The sequence below is a fragment of the Anabrus simplex genome, chromosome X (assembly GCF_040414725.1).
Source record: "Anabrus simplex isolate iqAnaSimp1 chromosome X, ASM4041472v1, whole genome shotgun sequence".
In the NCBI taxonomy this organism is placed as follows: domain Eukaryota; kingdom Metazoa; phylum Arthropoda; class Insecta; order Orthoptera; family Tettigoniidae; genus Anabrus; species Anabrus simplex.
Genome location: NC_090279.1, coordinates 182,174,010 through 182,197,274, shown reverse-complemented (window position 1 = coordinate 182,197,274; position 23,265 = coordinate 182,174,010). Strand labels below are relative to the sequence as shown.

The window sequence follows — 23,265 nt, the reverse complement described above, 5'->3', positions numbered from 1 at the left end:
TCACGGGAATAGTAATAACTATACTTAAAAGTTTTCTTTGGTATTATCTTGCCGCTATTTTTTGACTCAATGATTTTTAAGTTTATCTCCAAAAAATTATTATTCCAAAGAAGGCGAATGAATAGATGTTTAGTAGATATTGATATATTTGGGACAAGATATCAATTGGAATCTGGCAGTTTAATGTGACTTTTGGCAGTAATGACGCTTTTCAACACTAGCGCTACTTACTTGCACTATTCTTCCCCCTGTGGGTGGGGGCGGTAGAATAACACCCACGGTATCCCCTGCCTGTCTTAAGAGGCGACTAAAAGAGGCCCCATGGGCTCTGAACTTTGGAGAGTGGGTTGGCGACCACGGGGCCCTTGGCTGAGTCCTGGCATTGCTTCCACTTACTTGTGCCAGGCTTCTCACTTTCATCTATCCTATTCGACCTCCCTTGGTCAACTCTTGTTCTTTTCCGACCCCGACGCTATTAGGTTTGCGAGGGCTAGGGAGTCCTTCATTTTCACGCCCTTCGTGGCCCTTGTCTTCCTTTGGCCGATATCTTCATTTTTCGAAGTGTCGGATCCCTTCCAATTTTTCCCTCTGATTAGTGTTATATAGAGGATGGTTGCCTAGTTGTACTTCCTCTTAAAACAATAATCACCACCACCACCACCTTGCACTATTCTCTGATGCTTAGTTAAATTCCCGTAAAGGCAACAGATGGCAGGCACATATCTCAACAACAAGACTTGCGAGAGACTTGAGAGAGTGGCATATTGCGCATGCGTAAAGCACAGATATCCGTTTCTGCGATATCCTCGCCTTGCTTTAGTGCTGGCCAAGGTGCCCCCGCACCTCCCCACTCCCTTCGCCTATGTACGGACGGAGAGATCGCCTTGCAAGGGGGTTCATTCCAGACGAGTGTCCAGCCACAGACCTTGCGCAGCTCACATGAATTGAAAGCCAGTAAGAGTATATTACGGATAGAGGGACTTAGCAAGAGCTTCAAGATTGACAAGGGAGTTATGAAAATTACGTAGTTGAGTACAATTTGATATAAACTGGAGGTTCATTGCTCCATTGCTCTATACCAGAAGCCGCCACTGCTCTTGTTAATGAACAGGAGAACTGCCCGCCACAGGAAACGCTGGAAACCGTGATTTCGATGCACCAACCTGTTGCTGTCACATGTCTGCTCGTGTGCATCTCCCGAGTACGTCGTTCTGCCATTATGTCTGAGTGAGAGGAACAGACGTGTTTAGAGACCTGTTGAATGTAACACAAAATGATGCTCACGACAAAACAGCGCGTGGTCAATGTCGAGTGTTATGCGAAGCACGATTCGTGGAAAATCTGTGCGGAATTTTTTACGTAAGAATTTAAGAATGAAAATCTTTTAGCAAGCGAGTGAAAGGAGAAAAACACTCTTTGGCATAAAGCGGTCACGTCTTTTGTCCAGTCAAAATTTTTGTACAGTATTAATTCTAAATCTTTAACTTGGTTTTCAAAGCAGTAGTTCTTGAAATGTAATTTAATTTAATTTCGCACAATGTGCATAAGTAGAGGACTTATTCGTAAGCATTTTCACAGAATTTTGTCAGAGATATTTCTCTGCGCCTACATGTCATTACGTGATATCTGTCACATGGGTTGTCACAAAGTATGCATACGCATAGTTCATCCGGTTGGTGGTAGATATCTCACGTGCCGATACGGTGGTAATAATAATTTCGTGTGGCTATATCTAGCCGGGTGCAGCCCTTGCGAGGCAGACCCTCCGATGAGGGTGGGCGACATATGCCATATGTAGGTAACTGCGTGTTATTGTGGTGGAGGATAGTGTTATGTGTGATGTGTGAGTTGCAGCACAAACACCCAGGCCCCGAGCCACTGGAATTAACCAACGAAGGTTAAAATCCCCGACCCAGCCGGGAATCGAACCCGGGACCCTCTGAACCGAAGGCCAGTACGTTGACCATTCAGCCAACGAGTCGGACGATACGGTGGTCAAAACCATGAACAGTAAAACGCGTCATGAAGTGTCTCAATGCATAATTGGCTTTTATCCATTCTCTGTTGACCATAGCATCTGTAGCGTAAAATTCAGGAAATATTTCTTCTCTTTTTCCTTGCAGCTCTCGGAGTAGACTCTGGTATGCTTCTGTTGATGGCAGGCATATATCGTATCTCAAATCCTCAACGTAGAAGGATTCTCTGGTGAGAACATATGCTAGACGTAAGGGTGTATACTTTGAAATACAAAATGCCTTTTTCAGGAATCTTGCTTTTAATCTTTTATTTCCTTGAGGTCCTTCTTTCTTACTTGGTCCCAGGGTTCTTCTTTCTTAGTTGGTCCCAGATTAATGTCAAACCGTATGTCACTATTGGCGTGATTTTTCACTTAAATTTTTTTAACGCAGCATTTAATGATAACTTCCGAAAAATTCGGTATACTGTTCATAGTTGATAAAGCGGCGATAACTCTCTCCCGAACATAGATACTGTATACATTTCCGTGAGTCTGTGATGTGATTCCAAAATATTTGTAATGCTTTACGATCGATAGTGTGTACGTAACTCAGAGCATTAGAACAGAAAAGGTCAAATTGTACCCATTCGCGGACGACATGGTGCTTGTATACTCTGACTTAACGAATCTCCAGGAGGCTTTCAACAAACTTACAGTATGGGCAACCGAGAACGAACTTTCATTAAATGGAAACCAAAGTGTGTCAATCACTTTCGGAAAAGGAGGCAAACCGGTAGTTAACGATGTTATAATTTATAAAAGGGTTTATTGCATAAATCTTATTTTTCAATTTTTCCCATAAAAATCTCAAATCTTAAGATCTGGAGATCCTGCAGGCCACAGTGGTTTACTAATTACGCTGTTGTCAAAAATGTCCTCAATTAAACTTAATGACTCGTTAGCGGTATGCGCGCTTGTCGAGTCCTGCTGGAAATATCCACACTGGCATTCATTGTCCGTCAACTGTTAAAACATGGTACGAGAATGTCATTCCTATATCTCTGCCCAGTGGTTGTGGTTTCAAAAACTATAGGCCCTATTATCCACTTTGCAGTTACTGCCGCCAACACTCCCACGTTCACACTGTAGAAGAACTCAAACAAAATATCACGAGAGAAATTATTGAGACTCTCTCGGTAGATGAACTAATGCATATGATTGAGAATTTCCTTAGATAAAGCCAGAAATGTGTAGATGCAGGTTGAAGACATTTTCAACATATTCTGTGACAAAGTGAGAATTTGTTTTATTTCGATTATGCGTTATTATGTGTACTTGTTATTTGCATGTGATTCATACGGGCCATTCCCCAGCCCCAAGCTCAGCGAGTTGCCATGTGCTTGTCTGACCAGCTCGCCCATCTACTCGCTGCGCTGCGCCGCTCAACCGGCCGGCCCCACTTTGAGTGAAATACTCTTTAGTACGGTGCTTCTTTTATAGTGTTGTGCAGTGTGTCATCAAATACTTTTTCATGCTGTCAATTGTGATGTTTTGACGGTGATCCGATAAAATTCTCTTGCAGCCTGAGATGGACCGTTCAGCATCATAGATAGGCGCCGATGTGTATTTTAAAAGATAGAACTACCTGAGTGAAGTATCTTCCAAGCTTCTTGAGCGCCACTAATAATCTTTCAAACAGATACACACGTAGCTTGAATAACCTGGATTTCGTTTCAAGACTGCAAGGAGGTTATTAGAAACTCTGATCATTGTAAAGCACCTAGCCATCGCGGATTCTGAGAAATGATAAGCGCTGTTGAATTCAGTAAAGGCATTGGGACCTACTGTATTTCAAAGACAGAGGCTTAGAAATCCCACTTTTAAAGGAATTTTAAAGCCAGATTTAGCGATTGGAATATATTCTATACGAGATAAATTTCGCCAATTATTTCACTAAAGTCTGACAAGTAAACAGCTGAAACGACGTTTTAAAAATGAATAATTACCTAAATATGTATACAAATATTACATATTCACATAATATGTAATACTGTATTACTAAGAGTTCGACTCCTTGGCTGAATGGTCAGCGTTCAGTCCTTCGGTTCAGTGGGTCCCGGGTTCAATTCCCGGCCGGGTCGGAGATTTTAATCGCCTTTGATTAATTCTTCTGGCCCGGAGACTGGGTGTTTGTGTTTTTCCCAACACTTCCCTCTTCATATTCACACAACACACCACACTACCAACCGCCACAGAAATACGCAATAGTGATTCCATTCCTTCGTATAGGGTTGGCGTCAGGAAGGGCATCCGTCCGTAAAACAGGGCCAAATCCACATCTGAGACACAGTTCTCACCCACGACCCCACAGGTGTGGGAAAAATTGGTAGACAAAGATGAAGATGTAATATTACTAAGAATGGGTAATAATATGTAAAATGAAAAGCAGGTATAATCATATCAGAACCACAATTCGCCGACATTTTCTGTTGTCTACAAGTAAAGGCGTATTTAATTACATAGGAATCCGGGCCTTTCTTATATGTACTGCTTCCGCCAGCTACGCTTATACTGACAAAGTTCACAAACTGTCCACATGGAGCGCTGAAGCACTGCCGTTGTCTCAAAACAAAGCTGGTTCGAGCTACTATTGGTTGAATTTCGTATAAATCGTATAAGCCTGTATGTGGTTTATATACTTCTGCGCGTTAAAGTAGTGGTCGTGAGTGATAATTACGAAATAATTATAACCTTATAATTTTGCCCACCTCCTATAACAAGCATTATATAGCTGTGTTTGTTACAGCACCGGCGGTCACGCGGTATTTTCCTCCGACGGCGCCATGTACTGCGCCTGCAACCACGCTGTGATGGCTCTTACAGAAGGCCTCAGGAAGGACTTTGTAGAGCACAAGAGTAACATGAAAGTCACGGTGAGTTTTTCGTTAGTTAATAATTATTAGTAATTTATCTGAGGCAAAAAGGAATTGAAATTGGTCACCCTGAGTATTAATAATAATAATAATTGTACCGGGGGTACAATATCTCTCTTTGAGTATTTCGTGAGCTGTTCTCTACTATGACCATCTTGGTTAAAGACTCTGAACCTTAAAATATTGTAACATTTTTCTTCAATGGTTAGATGGCTCTGCCATCGATATATAAGAGACCTCTTGAGGTCAAAACACTAATTAATCCTAACAGAAAGTCTGTATCTCTCTGTTGGTGAACTTGTTGGTATGCTGTTGTTGTTATTTTTATTTCTTTCTCTACCACATCGTCTAGTTTTGTATCAGCTTATCTCAAATCAGAATGTAATTTTCTTGACCAATCAGGGTACTTCTTTGTTAATGGATGACGTCCAATCCAAACCTTGGATTTTAAACATCCAGATCTTTCGGACTCTCTCTCTACATAAGCTGTGGCATTTTCGCCCTCAGTGTCTTGCATTGCAGTTGTGATGCTGTGCGCCGCGTATCGACCGAGGAGAGAGGTGGTCTCCCTCGGGGACATCTTGGATTTCGGGGATTTCGGCCTGAAAGAAGTCCTAATGAATAAGGTACCGTGGAATGAACTTATCTAAGTGTACAGAACTGCGTGTGAAGTGTAGGGGAGAATTTCGCATCTATCGTCTGAATGTAACTCTTAGGGCTTTCTCTTCTCATCATAATGTAGCATGGTCTTCGGACTTAAATAATTATATCCCTTATGGGAAGTTGGTTGAAGGTTAGGGAGCACGAGTGGTTAACCTCGTAATTCTCCAATTGAAATTGTATTGGGTGACTAAGTTTTGTAACAATAAAAATAAACTCGCGTTTTTTTGCCTTAAACGTTTCTCCCGCTTAGTCAACCCTTAGTATGCGGTTAGACTCTGCTTCATTGGGCATTCAGCCCACTTAGTGTTTGAATATCTTCCGTTCTTTTTGGAGTGCATTGATTTCCGCCTCTTTTCAAATTAGTTATCGGCCAGCTGTGAAGATTTCCTTTTTTTAAAAATCGGTTCGATGTGTCCAAGAAGTAAAGGCCTTCGGCCTCTGTATATACGTTTCTTTAAGGCTAATTTTAGTAAGTAAGCAAGGGAGATCTGTGTGCTTCAAAGTAATAGGTGAATTTGGTATCACCCATGCAATTCTAAAGACCGTTCCTGTAAAAGTATTGTGAAATGAGTGTGACCCATATTCGGAAAGTGCAATAAGGGACACGGTCTTCTCCTCAAATTGGTCTGAATATGTATCAAGTTGACGTTATTAAGAGTGACCACGATCATTGTCATATGAAGGGGAGCTTAATCCCTTGATAACTGCACCTGCTAGGAGCTAATAGGTTCATGTTGTACCGGTGTCAGAATTTCTCATCTCGCATTTTGTTTTCTGGAGCTGAAGAGCTCCTGTGTTGTTTAAAAGATGTAAAGGTTTATATAGCAACCCTGCTCTTCTAAATGTTGTTAACTTGTTGTGATGAAACAGAAGTTTTATTAGAGAAGAAATAAATACAATGTCTTGAATTTTGTTAGTTTAACTGATACCTTAAATCTTGCCTGTCTGCCCATTCAACCCAGAGGCTTCCTACTCCTCTGTGAACCATGGGACTATGGTATTAATAATAATATTATTGGTGTTACGCCCCACGATCATTTTTATGGTTTCCGGAGACGCCTAGGTGCCGGAATTATGACTTGTAGGAGTTCAATTGCGTGCCGTTAAATCTACCCACACGAGGATGTCGTATTCATTCGAGCACCTTCAAATATCGATGCACTGAGGCGGGATCGAACCCGACAACATGAGAACAGGAGGGCAGTGCTTCCACTGTCTGAGCTACTCAACTTGGTAATGAATGAATGAATGAATGAATGCATTATTTAATTAATGAATGAATGAACAGAATACATTTCTCTTCAAACGAGGGATTACCAGTAAATAGGAAAAGAGTGTTTGTTAATAATAATAATAATAATAATAATAATAATAATAATAATAATAATAATAATAATAATAAACTGGATGTTTTATTTTGCCATTAAGTTTCTTTAAACTTTTCACACTGTGTCCTTTTAATACAATCATAAGAATTAATGCGTTCGATTTTTTAAGTCTGATTTTTTCGTCATGATTTCATCTCTTTATTCGTGATGTTTTTATGTCTGTATTAGCTGTAGTAACCGGCGGTCTCCGGGTACTTTTTTGAGTGCTTACTTTGAGGATTTGTATTACCTGTTAATTATGTGTGAAGTTACAATTGCATTCATTATTGCTATCTAATACAAGTATGTGTGTTAACAATGATTCGAAATGAATTTTTAATACAAGAATTTAAAATAAAATATTCGTTCCAAGGAAGGAACGTCCCCATGATACTTACAGCATTCCCTCTCTAGATAGCGATGCCGATGCACTGCCGGTGACACTCAGTAGCTCGGAAATCGTCTGTGATGTCCTGTAACAGTGTCCCGATTTCATATACGAGTTTCTTTGCTTCAAAACACCATGGTCAAAAAACTCAAACAGCAAACGCGATGTGAACGTAATTATCGAAAATGGACCTATATTCCTCTTTAAAAGAATCGATGTTTCTGTTGCCAACCCAACTACTATAGAGGTGGTTGATAAATGTGTTGCTGCATCAGCATCCACGCACATTGTATCTCATACTAAGGATTTTTCGTTCTTCCAACGTATGACTAATAGCTAGAGACCTGCATTTTTCGTTTTATTTTTTTATGGAAATCGCGGTTATTTTTGAAGCATTTCGCGTTTTTTTTTTAGAATTTCGTATTATTTTTAATCATGTTATTATCATACTTTGGGAATTTAAAGTCACTTTTTCATGTAAATAAATTATTGAAGAACAATTTGTAGTTTTTTTAAAGACACACACACATTTTTATCATTCAATTATCACTGAAAAGGCATAATATGAAAGAAAAATACATAATTTCTTTTTCTATTTGTCAAAGGAGAACATTGCCACTTTCCTGTTGTAACGCAACTCGCTCAAAACTCCTGAGTAAAAAGAAAAGAAACGTTCACAGTCAACATCAGCACATGGTTACCACACTGATTGGAGAGTTCTGCCACTAAACTCAGGTTGACTCTCAAGCAAACTAATCAGAACTTTCACAATATTTATTTTTCCATCTCGCAATTTGATTCGTTTGTTCTTGAAGTTCACCGAACCCTTTTGTGATCACTGAAACATTCTCATTTTTAAAGAATGGAATAGACTTCAGTTTTTCCACTAGTGCTCAATCGACATTTCTGTTAATAAAATTCTGTTTATAAAATTTATAAAGTTGACATATTCGCGTTATTGTCTCATTCCGTTTTATTTCGCGAAATTTTCGAACTGTTAACAACATTATGTATAGGTAACTGTTTCCCAAGCATTTTAGGGAATAATTTTTAAAAGTCGGTTTCATCGCAAACGCGAAAAAGCGCAGGTCCCTACTAAAAGCCGATCAAGACGTTCACTAGTTCCTATATGTTCCAAAATAGCTTGAGCGCCCGCAGACGTCAAGGCCTTTTTGATAATAATAATTATTGTTATCATCTTCGTATTCTAAAGGTTAAGCCTTATCGCTACAGCCAGAGATGTCTATCTTGAGCCAGTCTTTTCAACTTAATGTAGGTCTTGCAATTCATCCTCAGAAGCAGGATCTTGAAATAAGACACTCTGGGTCGTACTCTTCCTCTAACAATAAAAATTTGATGGGCACATGAAGACTATAAATCCAAAGAGACTGGCGCACAGGATACGAAGTCTACAAGAAAAGTGGAACGCACAACCTTTATGGCTTAAGAAGGTTCACAAGGATTTGGAAGAAATTGCGATACAGGAGAGAGATACACAAAAAGAACAACTTTTAGGAAGAACGTTTTCTGAATGAGGGATGCACCGGAGGAATTCGTCAAGTCACGCAACATCTCGGTTGAAGAGTTAAAAGAAGAAGTCAAAGACTAAGAACATGTGGGAGGCGTGCAAAGAAAATGGAATACGTCTAAGAGGTAGAAGATCTGGTGGATTATGTAAACGTACTCCTTGGATGTCGGTTGTTTTTGTTGTTTGATTCATCAGTTCATAGACTGGTTTGATGCAGCTCTCCATGCCACGCTATTCTATGCTAACGTTTTCATTTCTACGTAACAGCTTCATCCTACATCTGCTCTAATACATATTCATACCTTGGTCTAACCCTACCGTTCTTACAGCCTACACTTCCTTCAAAAACCAACTGAACAAGTCCTGGCTGTCTTAAGATGTGTCCTATCACTCTATCTCTTCCTCTCATCAAATTTATTCAAGTCAATCTACTCTCACCAGTTCGATTATCCCTTCATTCATGATTCGATCTATCCATCTCACCTTCAGCATTCTTCTGTAACACCACATTTCAAAAGCTTCTATTCTCTTCCTTTCCGAGCTAGTTATCGTCCACGTTTCACCTCCCAGCAATGAGACGCTTCAGACCAAAGTCTTCAAAGCTCATTTCTAAATCCTATATCAATGTTCGAAGTGAGCAAAGTTCCTTTCTTAAGAAAGACCTTCTTTGCTTGTGCTAGTCTGCATTTTATGTCCTCTTTCCTTCTACCATCGTTCGTTACTTTACTTACCAAGTAATAATATTCATCGACTTCCTTAAAGACTTTATTTCCTAATCTAATATTTCCTGCATCACCTGACTTCGTTCGACTGCACTCAATTACATTATTTGTTTTCGGCTTATTTATTTTTATCTTGTACTCCTTCCCCAAGACTCTATCCACACCAACTCAGCAATTTTCTTAAATCTTTTTCAGACTCAAATAAAATAACAATGTCATCGGCGAATCTTAGGGTTTTGACTTCTTCTTCTTGGATTGCGATTCCCTTTACAAATTCCTCTTTGATTTCCTTTCTGCAGAAACACTGAAAAGGAGGGGGACAAACTGCAACCTTGAAAAACTCTTTTCAGGATTACTGCTCCTTTTTTACAGCCCTCGATTCTTACTGAATTTTATACAGATTGTAGACAATTCTTCATTCTCGGTATCTGATCCTGATCGTCTTCAGAATCTCAAATAGCTTGGTCCAATGAACATTATCGAATGGCTTTTCTATATCTACGAATGCCATATACGTGGGCTTGTCTTTAATTCGATTTTGTAAGATCTGACGTAAAGTCAGGATTCCCTCACACATTTCTACATTTCTTCTGAAGCCAAATTGATGTTCTCCCAATTCAGTTTCAACTTGTCTTTCCATTCTTCCGTAAATAACATACATACATACAATATCATTATAGACTGTTATGCCTTTCAGCGTTCAGTCTGCAAGCCTCTGAGAATTTACTAAACGTCGCCACAATCCTCGATTTGCAACTAGTGTTGTGGCCTCATTTAGTTCTATACCTCTTATCTTTAAATCGTTAGAAACAGAGTCTAACCATCGTCGTCTTGGTCTCCCTCTACTTCTCTTACCCTCCAGAACAGAGTCCATTATTCTCCTAGGTAACCTATCCTCCTCCATTCGCCTCACATGACCCCACCACCGAAGCCGGTTTATGCGTACAGCTTCATCCATCGAGTTCATTCCTAAATTAGCCTTTTACTAAACTAATGGTGCGGTGGTTTTCACACACACTTATCAGCACAGGCTTTCTTGAGGATAGGTATAACACATTCTGCCAGAAACCGGATGGCTCATCTCCTATATTATAGATCTTACACACTAAATGGAATAACGTCGCCATGCTGGTTTCTCATATGGCAGTCAGTAATTCAGAGGGAATGTTATCAAGTCCAGGTGCCTTGTTCCTATTTAGGTCTCTCAAAGCTCTGCCGAATTCTGAGTTCAAACTTTGGTCTCCCATTTCATCAGCATCAACAACCTCTTCTCGTTCAAGAAACATATCATCTACTTTTTTACCGTGATAAAACTGACTTGTTCCTACCACCTCGTCTTTCCCCAGAAGTGGTTTTCCATCTGAGCTGTTAATATACCTAGTTTTCCTTTCTCCAAAGGTTTCCTTGATTTGCCTGTATGCAGCACCTACCTTTCCTACGACCATACAACCTTCAACATCCTTGCACTTCTCCTTCAGCCATTCTTCCTTATCTGCCCTGCACTTTCTATTTAATTCATTCTTTAATCGCCTGTATTATTTCGTGCCCTCGTCATTTTTTGCATCCATGACGACTGCGTCACGTTTCCCGCCAAACGAGAGAGCAGAGTGCCTGGAGCGCGAAGCCTGTCAGCCAGGCCTAATACTTTATGATATTGAATGATGTTTAATAAACATGTGAATAAATTTCGATGAGTATTTTCGAAATTATTCTCTGATACTTTGAGATAACTAATTTAGAATAACCCTGTACAGTATACCTGATGTCCCAGGTGGAATGGTCAATATTCAGGAACATGATAGGAACGTTCTTTTGATGCAAAAATCTTTATATAGATAAATGCCATATTCCGAATGGTTCCCGATATAGAACACATTTAATATAATCTTTTCTTGATGGAGAGGTAGTGGCGCGCAAGTATGTGAATTACCCACCCAACCTCTTTGATGTTTCGAAATGGGTACAAGTTTTCCGCGTGTAATATTCTCCATACAAGTGCTCGTGCAGAAAGTCACAGTGTGCTGGTAGAAGGACTACGCTGCTGTTCCTAGATACATTGTTGAACTTCACGTTCATAAGGAAAATGGGAATTTAGAAGAATACCTGTTTAACGCAATGTGCTGAAAACTCTGGTAAACACTCGGCGTGTCGGAAATTAATAACTGGTTCGATAGAAGGCAGTTCGGTTTTAGGAAAGGTTATTCCACTGAAGCTCAACGTGTAGGATTCCAGCAAGATATAGCAGATATCTTGGATTCTGGAGGTCAAATGGACTGTATCGCAATTGACCTGTCTAAAGCATTTGATAGGGTGGATAATGGGAGACTACTGGCAAAAATGAGTGCAATTGGACTAGACAAAAGAGTGACCAAATGGGTTGCTATATTTCTAGAAAATAGATCTCAGAGAATTAGAGTAGGTGAAGCTCTATCTGACCCTGTAATAATTAAGAGGGGAATTCCTCAAGGCAGTATTATCGGACCTTTATGTTTTCTTATATATATAAACGATATATGTAAAGGAGTGGAATTGGAGGTAAGGCTTTTTGCGGATGACGTTATTCTCTATAGAGTGATAAATAAGTTACAAGATTGTGAGCAATTGCAACGTGACCTCGAAAATATTGTGAGATGGACAGCAGGCAATGATATGTTGATAAACGGGGTTAAAAGTCAGGTTATGAGTTTCACAAATAGGAAAAGTCCTCTCAGTTCTAATTACTGCGTTGGTGGGGTGAAAGTTCCTTTTGGAGATCATTGTAGGTATCTAGGTGTCAATATAAGGAAAGATCTTCATTGGGGTAATCACATAAATGGGATTGTAAATAAAGGGTACAGATCTCTGCACATGGTTATGAGGGTGTTTAGGGGTTGTAGTAAGGATGTAAAGGAGAGGGCATATAAGTCTCTGGTGAGACCCCAACTAGAGTATGGTTCCAGTTATGGGACCCTCACCAGGATTACCTGATTCAAGAACTGGAAAAAATCCAAAGAAAAGCAGCTCGATTGTTCTGGGTGATTTCCGACAAAAGAGTAGCGTTACAAAAATGTTGCAATGTTTGGGTTGGGAAGAATTGAGAGAAAGAAGAAGAGCTGCTCGACTAAGTGGTATGTTCCGAGCTGTCAGCGGAGAGATGGCGTGTAATGACATTAGTAGACGAATAAGTTTGAATGGCGTTTATAAAAGTAGGAAAGATCACAATATGAAGATAAAGTTGGAATTGAAGAGGACAAACTGGGGCAAATATTCATTTATAGGAAGGGGAGTTATGGATTGGAATAACTTACCAAGGGAGACGTTCAATAAATTTTCAATTTCTTTGAAATCATTTAGGAAAAGGCTAGGAAAGCAACAGATAGGGAATCTGCCACCTGGGCGACTGCCCTAAGTGCAGATCAGTATTCATTCATTCATCAAAAGCACCGACAGTATTCCTCGACAGCAGCAGGGGACTTCTTATTTTTCTTCTATATGCCTTGCCCTGTCTCCCGGACGTTGGCGATCAGTATGGACAGTGTTCGTCGAACTTCAGCAACACGGTAGAGTTGTGCGATGGTTCGTATTCCAGTCCAGTCTTGAATGTTCTAGAGACGTGACGTTCTTTTCCTGCCTACTCCTCGCTGTCCTTGGATTTTGCCCCTTAAAATGAGGTGTAATTCTGCATAACTTTCACAACGTAACACATGCCCCAAGTACGCAATTTTTTCTGCATTTGATGTTGATCAGTAAATATTTTATTTCTCTTAGAATTAGCAGGGGACTACCATCGCAGAAGCCGTAGGAAACATATGCTATATCTGCACATTCTTCATTAATGTAGATATAGGGGTATTTAAACCATCGCGTGTACAAACACAGTTTACCGATGCTTTTCTCTAATACACTCTCAATCCCTCACACTACTTCACTTACAACACACCATGGACAACTGAGCGTTCAACGGGCTGGTGTAATGGCAGAAAGACATCCCGACCAAAGACATTGAAAACAACGAGGTAGGTTGAGCAAGAAATAGGTTGGGTAGGTAAGACACGTACATGCGCGACACTAGCCCCCTACCCCACCCCCGCCCAAAGAATATTTAATGTGTCCTATCTCGGAAAGCAATCGGAATAGGACATATGTCCATATGAAGTTTTTCCTTCAAATAATCGTTGCTGTCATATCCCTGAATATTGACCATTCCTCCTGAGACACCCAGCATAAACAAGAATAACTAAATTAAATACAGTGAAAACCGTTTATCCCCTTTAACAGCGTACTGCATATAACGGCGAAATGTATAAGTCACGTCTAAATTCTACATAGTTCTGTGTTTAAAAAATCGATCGCTTATTACGACATATCGTATAATACAACGTTTTTTTGATCACACTTTCCGAGAAATGTATCGGCTATAACGTCCAGTGTTGATGTATGTTTGTTTCATACTTTGGGTTTGCTGATAACAATGTAACGCTTTTTAATGTAGATATCAAATCAGTCTGTTAAACAGTCAAGACAAGCATCGCTGTGAAGATGTCTCGTGAGTAAAGGAATGTGTTCAATACTGCAGAAAAGTCATACATAATATGGTGATTAGAAAATGGGGAAATAAACGTCGGCATCTCGAAGGAACTGGGTGTATTACAGTAAATACGACACTCTCTTTTCAAAGAAAATTCTTTAAAAAATCAAGCTGGCCAAATCTATTGAGCACAAAGATATTGATTACAGGGTTTAAGCAGCAAATTGCAAATAATGTGCCGATTAATTGATCCATTCTTCAAGTGAAATCCAGTGAAGTTTCTTGCAGTCTCACTCCACAAATACTGTGATGTTAATAACCGATTTTTCGAATATCGGCTATAAAGACCACTGATTGACGGTCCCTTTCGTGTCGTTATAAACGATTTGTGCAACTACCGGCTATAACGACCGTTGATTGGTTATACTTTTGGGGTAGTTATAACCGATTTATGTGACTACCGGCTATAACGACTGTTGATTGGCAGTTCCCTTGGGCTCGTTATAACCGGTTTGTGTGACTATCGGCTATAACGACTACTGATTGACGGTCCCTTCGATGTCGTTATAACCGATTTGTGCGACTACCGGCTATAACGACCGATGATTGGTGATACCTTCCGGGTTTTATAAACGATTTTTGTGACTACCAGCTCCAACGACTGTTGATTGGCGGTCCCCTCGGGGTCGTTATAACTGGTTTGTGCGACTATCCGCTGTGAAGACCACTGATTGACGGTCTCTTCGGTGTCGTTATAACATGTTTGTGCGACTATAAGCTATAACGACCGCTGATTGACGGTCCCTTCGGTGTCGTTATAACGGGTTTGTGCGACTATCGGCTATAACGACCACTGATTGACGGTCCCTTCGGTGTCGTTTAACCGGTTTCTGTGACTATCGGCTATAACAACCACTGATTGACGGTCCCTTCGGTGTCGTTATAACCGGTTTGTGCGACTATCCGCTATAACGATCGTTGACTGGTGGTCCTTTCGGGGTCGTTATAACTGGTTTGTGCGACTATCGGCTATAACGATCGTTGATTGGTGGTCCCTCGCGGGTCGTTATAATCGATATCGACTGTATGATTTTCTTTAAATGTTTCAGTGCGTGAGTCCTGGTTATGTGCGGACAGGATCCACCCCAGAGGAAATTAGTACATCGCCTGCACTGGAGCCAGAAGACGTCGCAGATGCTATACTGTATGCTATTGCAACACCTCCTCATGTACAGGTTAAGTATTCTCTAAGTCCTAACAGCTCAGTGGTCCAGCAACTTCGTGTATCTGTCGCAGGATAATTTCGGCCTTTTTGTAAAACAAAGGGTAGCCACCTATTTGTAGAAAAAATTGATTATTCAATTAGAATGGAGATTCCTGGCCTCTTTGCAATTTGTTTGAAAGAAATATATCGTTTTATTTAAAAATATGATGAAGTTAGGATTACAAATATCCTTTGAGAAAAACGAGATCATTCCAATGAAACCCCTTGACATAAACGAAGTCATCATGAATTATAAAAAAATTAATATAGTCCTACAATTTAAATACCTTGTAGAAATCATTATGCACAACTTAAGCGAAAATGGAAAATGAAACAACAAAATGAAAAAAGTACAATTTCTAACCTGGTCTACTTAAAATGCTTGTCAATAGATCCATCACTACAAAACTGTAACTTTGCCCGAAGCCGCTTGCGCTTGTGAAACTTTGTTCGAAATTAAAAATGATAGAACTGATCAGCTCCTCAAAACTGAAAGAAGAATTATCAGAACTTGTATAAATAAAAAGTACCAGGTTTAAGGTGTCTGGAGAATCCTCCCCAAATGAAACTGTCTATCGAGGGACTGACCCAGTTACCAGTAACATTGAACCTCTTGAGGTCCATCGTAGGATACCTACCTTCCTTACCTACTAGCAAATCGGCATGAGATCTTTCTCTTGAGTCGTCTACGGGTCCTCCGTCACTTGTTTAGGTAAGAGACGGGTTTCAGTAATTTAAACTATCTGCTAAATGAGAGGAATCGAGTCAAAGAAATGGACGTTTTATTGACCATTGACGATGAAATAAAAAACTTGTCATTTTACCAAACCTAAACAACGAATTCAGTCTTGTCCGTTAAAAAAAATAACAATAATAACGATAATGAGAGATACTGGCTTTGGAGACTTTAACTCAACTGCCGGGGGGGGGCATCCTTACTAGAAACCACTGTCTTAAGTTAAGAGTGAAATAAAGATAATCTGGAGATCCCTAAGATCGGCGTCCGTGTAAGACTGCATGTACCATCATAATGATTCGTGATGATCCAGCCCCCGATGCACGAGCTCTGGACTCTTGGTATAATTAAGGCAGTCCAATCGGTATGTGCCACACAGTGGTTGTACGGCATGAACCCTTAATTGAATCGATGTGATCTGCGACAATGTCATGGACCGACATCTAACCTTGTAATTTACGTTAAAGTGATTGTGGTGACCGCAAGGGAAATGATGCTATAATGGCAGATGGCTCTAATCTAAGTCACTGAGGTTGATGAACCCATTACCATCCAAATTTATAAGCTGGAGGCTGAACACAATTAAGTCATAGTAGTAGACCACCAAGGTTTCCACATTAATAAATCCCCAGCACATCTGATGCTCGACAAATCAAAACTAAAATAATAATGATAACAACAACAAACGCTCACAACACTTGTGGCAGTAAAGTCCCTTTGATGTCCCCTAAATTGTTACGTTAATAAGTTGATATTTCCCAGCAAATAAAACTAAGATTTCCAGAATACATTTTTAAGTTAGTCACTTGGTTTTAAGCTAATTCTCAAAAACGATTCCACTGAATTAAATAACTTAATAAATGAAGTAATCTCATAAACCTAATTAACAACGATTTTTTTCTATCCCGGACAAATGGTTTCTTTAAACTCCCTAACTATTTAAATACATTATTGTTTTATTGCTCATACTTTTATTCATCGTTGTTGAAAACGGGATTCTTTTATAATTACCAGTACTATTTATTTATTTCATGACGTCACTCAGCAAGCTAACGTTATAACACTAACAATTATTATGAAATTAGTTTGGATAATCCTAACATGAAATCCTCCAATCTGCATAAATTTACACACAACGCAAAATAAACAAATCCCTGTTACATCGCTTCCTGACATTCAAATAAACCTTTGTACACCCTCAAGTGATATCAGACAACATCACTACCGATTCTCAAATGTTGACATCGCTGAAAATGGTTATCTCCAACCTATCATTTCATCGTCTCATTTCCATCGCTTCAAGAATGAATTAAAGTCTCTACTAAAACGAATCTCTCGAAGTAATGAAATCTAATTCCAAACATTTTACCACAAATTACAAATTTCAGTTACAGTTAGTTTCTTTCTCATAGCGAGCTAAATAGACTATTGTTGGGAGATCAGAAGAATGCATATGCTCGGTGAGGCACGGGGTGAGGGAATTTTCACTAGCACAGCCAGTGACGCAATGGTTACCATAGCAACTCCGCTACTACCCAGGCGACTTTATATTGTCTTCTACTGGCAGCTCTTCGCTCTTGTCAGTTGTAATCCAGCAAACTGCAAGGTGTGAGTCAATGTTTTCGTGTAGCAGTTAAGAGCAGATAAGAGCCGATCTGTCTGGGCAAAACAGGAAGTTCGTGCTTGCAGGCCACATTCCTCATACTTGCATTCTTCTCATCTCCACACAGTACCTAACAGGTGGCTGGAGTAACGGAACACGAGTCCTCCCCACGTTATCGCTTAGACACACATGTGCTAGTCGCATTTTACCCTGCGACAAATGAAAGATAATAGTATTTGGAGATTTTGATTCAATACTATACAATAAAACTTTCTCCAAAGGAACAGTATTGCACGTGCATCATAATTAAATAGCGTAATATTATACAATTAAAAATCATTCAGAATTTGACTACACACTAAGGCACTAACAGACACTGAAGAAACTACCAGACTGGACGAATGCCAAGGCAAGTGGGTGAATCATACATCAGTGTCCATGCATGAGCTTGGAAAAAATATACCCCTGCTCCCCTTCCTCGCAGCACATGCAGTGTCCACTACTTGCTGGGGCGCTATAGAAATCGGTCAGCCGCTACGAGAGACATTTTGTGCGCATCTCCGCTGATCATTTTGTTGTTTCTTTGTTGTTTAAAGAGGCCTAACATATAAATATGTCATCGGCCCAATAATTTTGTTAATAATAATTAAATAAAATAAAAGAAAGAATTAGCTGATAAGACAACAAGGACTTTACAAATGGCTTTTTTAATAATTCCTAGATTCATCCGGCTAAAATGGAATAAAAATGTAAGGTTTTCTCCCCTCCTTCGCAATCCGGCCCCTAATTGTCACTACTGAATACCATGGTTGAACTGTCAAAAACATAGTAGTGGTCTTCAGTTTTAGGTAAAGTTCTTGGATATATTGATGGAGATTTTGATGTTAGTTTATTTTCATCATAGCTAAAATTGAAATACTATAATTAAGTCTTGCAATATAAGTTTTGGTTAGATTAGACTTCAGTTAACATGATTAGAGTTAAGATTCATTCCTTAATATACATTAATTCTTAATAATACATATCTTAAAGTAATTCGTGTAGATTTGGTATAATTGGGGTGCTTTCGCCCTTTTGTAAACCAGAGAAAAAGTACAATACTAAAATAATAACTTTGTTCACCACAAAAAACCATAGCTTTATTTTTCACGATATGTTCATATTACTGTATGAAATGTTATTCATGTTTTGATTGCTAATGCATGTCTTTATCTCTTTCAGATTCATGAGATTATTATCACGCATGTCGGTGAAACAGACTAACAAGATTTGTAATGAGCGCCCTAGCATGCGATTGCTTGTGCTTACATCTTCACATACCAGCAGTATATTACTTCTATGTACAGTAGGTAAATAAAATATAATATAATAAACTATGAACATATATTTCTTATGTATTCCTAAAATGTGCAATCTTTTTCTTAATCATCGTTATCCTGTCGATTTAGATTAGGAGTTTGCCTTTTTCTACCACTACGAGCGCTGATGTGAGTCAATGCAGAGTTTCACTTAAGTTATAACTACATTCGGTATGGGCATTTTTCAAAACATCAAAAACCACCTGAGGGTATGGAAACGAGGAACATATTACTGAAAGCATTATGTAAATAAGTTAATTCGGCACCGGGCGAGTTGGCCGTGCGCGTAGAGGCGCGTGGCTGTGAGCTTGCATCCGGGAGATAGTAGGTTCGAATCCCACTATCGGCAGCCCTGAAAATGGTTTTCCGTGGTTTCCCATTTTCACACCAGGCAAATGCTGGGGCTGTACCTTAATTAAGGCCACGGCCGCTTCCTTCCAAATCCTAGGCCTTTCCTACCCCATCGTCGCCTATCTGTGTCGGTGCGACGTAAAGCCCCTAGCAAAAAAAAAAAGTTAATTCGGCTAGGACAGGCCCTCTCAAACGCCCAAAATATCACACGTGCAAAATGAGGCGCAGGGTTCCTGTGCACAGTGCATCGGTCCCATTCGGGTCGGCTCGGACCAACGCTTCGTCTCTGGGCTACTCGGCTAAGCTCGGCTCAACTCGGCTCGGATTTGGAGCGCTACGGAGCAAGTGAGGAAGAGGGAGACAGGCGTGGGGAAAGAGAGGGACCGCGCTATTGCTCCAAATCTAGGAGTGGGGATCTGCACTCTGGTCAACCAAGCGAAGTTGTCTTTTTGCACCGTGCACTCTGAGAGGCCCTGGGCAAGGATTTGAATAAAAAAAGAAAACGAGTAAAGAAACAAGCTATTTTAGGCTGTTTTTCCGAAACTGCATTTAGGCCGGAAGTGATTTTCGAATTTTTTAAAAAAAATTAATAGAGCTATCAAAGACTCCCAATTTGAAACCTTTCCGGCCCTGTAGCCCTTCAACGTTTTGACGTCTTACCCTACATTACGAACCTGGTTCACAGCACCATTTCAAAACAGCTGCATTCTCACATTACTGAGAATAATTACAGATTCTAATAATAATAATAATAATAATAATAATAATAATAATAATAATAATAATAATAATAATGTAATTTGCTTTACATCCCACAATTGAGGAAACTGCTCAATTTTACGTTTTTCGTAGTATAGAAACCTCTATCTTGTCGGATAAGAATTTTTCAGCATTAAAACCTGTACCTATGTAATCGAAAACTATCCTTTGAGTTTTACTCAAGACACTGAACTTCTGTTATTAATCCATGACAAAGGAAAAATAAAATATCAATACCAACTTTCAAAACTTGTGAGTAGATATATAAATAGGTTGTTTTCATAAATAATCTTGCTGCTTATTTGTCTGTCGAAAATACTGTTAAACTGACTATCAGTCATACCCTGCCCTAACCCACAATTATTTTTGCATGATTGCAACTTAATTCAAGTAAGTTCATTTCACACTGTCAAACATTGACGATGGTATGAAACCAATAGTACACACAAATATCTACACTCTCAGAAGGAAAAAATCAACAATACTTCGCAAACTCAAGGTAGACACAATAACCCACGCTGATCTGAAAACAATACCTTCAATAGTTTTCAATAATGTGGAAGGCAACTAAATGTATAAGCATTTGATTGTGATTATCCAGTGTATTCATTATCGTCAAGCTGAGGTTCATGAGTACAATTTACAACTGCTAAAGCTAGTTAGAACCTACATAACCCTTACTATGGCCAAACAAACAAAATCATATTTCCCTTCTCATAGGAAACGGGATAACTTATTATCTGATCCACGCCACCAGAGAAATGAGTTTACATAGATGATCACACATGCAATTTTCTCTTTCAGTTTCCTAAATATAACTGTACATCATGTAATTTCTAATTAAATAAATGCCACTTTGAAGAAACCTTTACCGAGCTCCATAGCTGCAGTCGCTTAAGTGCGGGCAGTATATACAGTATTCGGGAGATAGTGGGTTCGAACCTCACTGTCGACAGCCCTGAAGATGGTTTTCGTGGTTTCCCATTTTCACACCAGGCAAATGCTGGGTACTGTACCTCAATTAAGGCCACGGTTGCTTCCTTCCCACCCCTAGCCTCCTCCTGTCCCATCGTCGCCACAAGACCTGTCTGTGTTGGTGCGACGCAAAGAAACTTGTAAAAAAAGTAAAAAGAAGAAACCTCACATAATGTATATACAGGGTGTAACAGGGATGCTCTTCGTGTTATGTTAAGAACGCTGGTGCGATGAGAATGGCGGGAAATCTTTTTCTTTTCGAGAAAATGGGGTTTCTATGTTACTTCCGTGTGCGCGATTCAAATTAACGAACTCGCCATATTTTCTACGTCAGAGCACAAGACGCTACTATGCTTCAGACAAGAGAAGGGGAGGGAGCGGAAGTGGGGTGTACGATGGAGACAGAGATAATGCTCCGCGTGTATGCACAAGTTTCCTCGTTCGACTCTCACATGATTATCCTTGTCTCTTACAGGCAATATCCACAGTTATTTTATTAAACAGCCGTAACTGCACACACAGTACAAGAACACACTGCAATTAAGACGCACTTGTCAGTCAAGGATTGCGCCAGATCGTTTCTCCTCTCGTCTATTGGTCGCAGTAATGTTCTTTATTATTTTAACATACTCGAAGGTGAAATGCTGCCGCCCTACGATTGTGTATTCCTTCACTCACAAGGTTGTAAATGAATGAAATACTTAACGAAGGAAGCAATACGCCCAATGGTTTGATTAAAAGTAGATGTTATACATTGCCCCCTCCTACTTCGATGCACAGTTCATAACGGTGTAGTATTGACCTTTGGACTCTGTTCAGTGCGGTGTGTAGCGCATTACCTCTGTTTCCCACTTCCCACTTCCCCTCCCTTCCCTTCCGTCCTCTGCTGCACAGCAACAGGTAACGACTGGCATAGCAAATACGGCAAGTTCTTCAATTTGAATCGCGCGATCGGACGTAACAAAGAAACCTAATTTTCCCGAATAGAACAGTTTGCTCCTCCAATCCTTCTGCATCATCCCCGAATGTTTTTGTCGGCATAGTTCTGATACACTCTGTATACAATCAGCACTTTACTTGACATGGTTGGTTCATGAAAACGTCCTAAAAGTCCCTGTATGCCAGCATAATCATACAGAGCAGGCCCTGTAATGAAAATAGAAAGATTGTCAGGCCTTAATTCAGCGGTTATTTCCTTGGAATAAATTACAAGAAATGGTCACAACTCAACATTACTCAGAGAATATTTAGACTGACCGAATTTATTTTAACAGAGACTCTTACCATAGTGACATTTGACCATATCCCTTGTTCCAAAATCAACATGATGTAGAGCACTTGTGATCACTCAATGACAGGTCCAACTTCAGTAACATGAGTATAATTAACTATAACAAGATTCAACTTGAGGAGGAACCTTCAGTGAACGGAGAATTTGTCTCACGATGTCTATCAATCCCATACATTCCAACAAAACAATCTCCAACTCACATAGTAATCTTCGATGAACATACGACTTATACAACGCCTATCAATCCCACAACAAAATACGGAAACTCTCACAGCCTGAACCACATCTCAATAACTGGGAATACTTCAATTCCTATCAGAACACGTTGCCTCACTGTAACTGACTGGAACACAACTACTGCCTCGCTGCAATTAACGAATTCAACCTTTGGGATTATTCTTACACTACTCTACACATTCATAATGTCAGACATAACAAGCTGTACCATAGCTAGCCTCCTAATGAATGTCAATTAGGCTGTACATGATGGAAACTCACAAAGTGATTGGAATACGTAACTTACCATGAACTGTATCAAAATCATTCTATCTCATAGAATACGTATAACTACTGTCGCCCACCTAAATATTACTGGAGATGAGATAAATATTATTTTAAGATGGGAATCGTTGTACAGGGTATGTCAAACCTTTTGAGTCAAATTGAAACAGGTGATAGTAGGTCCACATTCATTCATTCATATCCTAAAGGCAAGGCCTAGTCGCTGCAACCACATTTGTCTCTCATCTGCTGAGTGTTTCAGATCAACATATTTTTTTCAAATTCAGCCTGTCCATCGCGGAATCCAGATACTTCTTCCTCGGTCTTCCTCTTCCCTTCTTACCCAGAACTTTTCCTTCCAT

The 23,265-nt window shown here is 39.7% G+C and overlaps 1 protein-coding gene across 1 annotated transcript in view; it reads left to right on the top strand.

The window, feature by feature from the left end:
* Positions 1 to 19,054, top strand: part of LOC136885934 (farnesol dehydrogenase) — a 53,008-nt gene extending 33,954 nt beyond the window's left edge. The window contains exons 4-6 of the mRNA XM_067158633.2: positions 4,764 to 4,890; positions 15,175 to 15,300; positions 18,890 to 19,054. Coding sequence (XP_067014734.2) covers positions 4,764 to 4,890; positions 15,175 to 15,300; positions 18,890 to 18,931 — 295 coding nt within the window. The 3' untranslated portion in view covers positions 18,932 to 19,054. The remainder of the gene's footprint in view (positions 1 to 4,763; positions 4,891 to 15,174; positions 15,301 to 18,889) is intronic.
* The last annotated feature ends 4,211 nt before the right edge of the window (positions 19,055 to 23,265 follow it).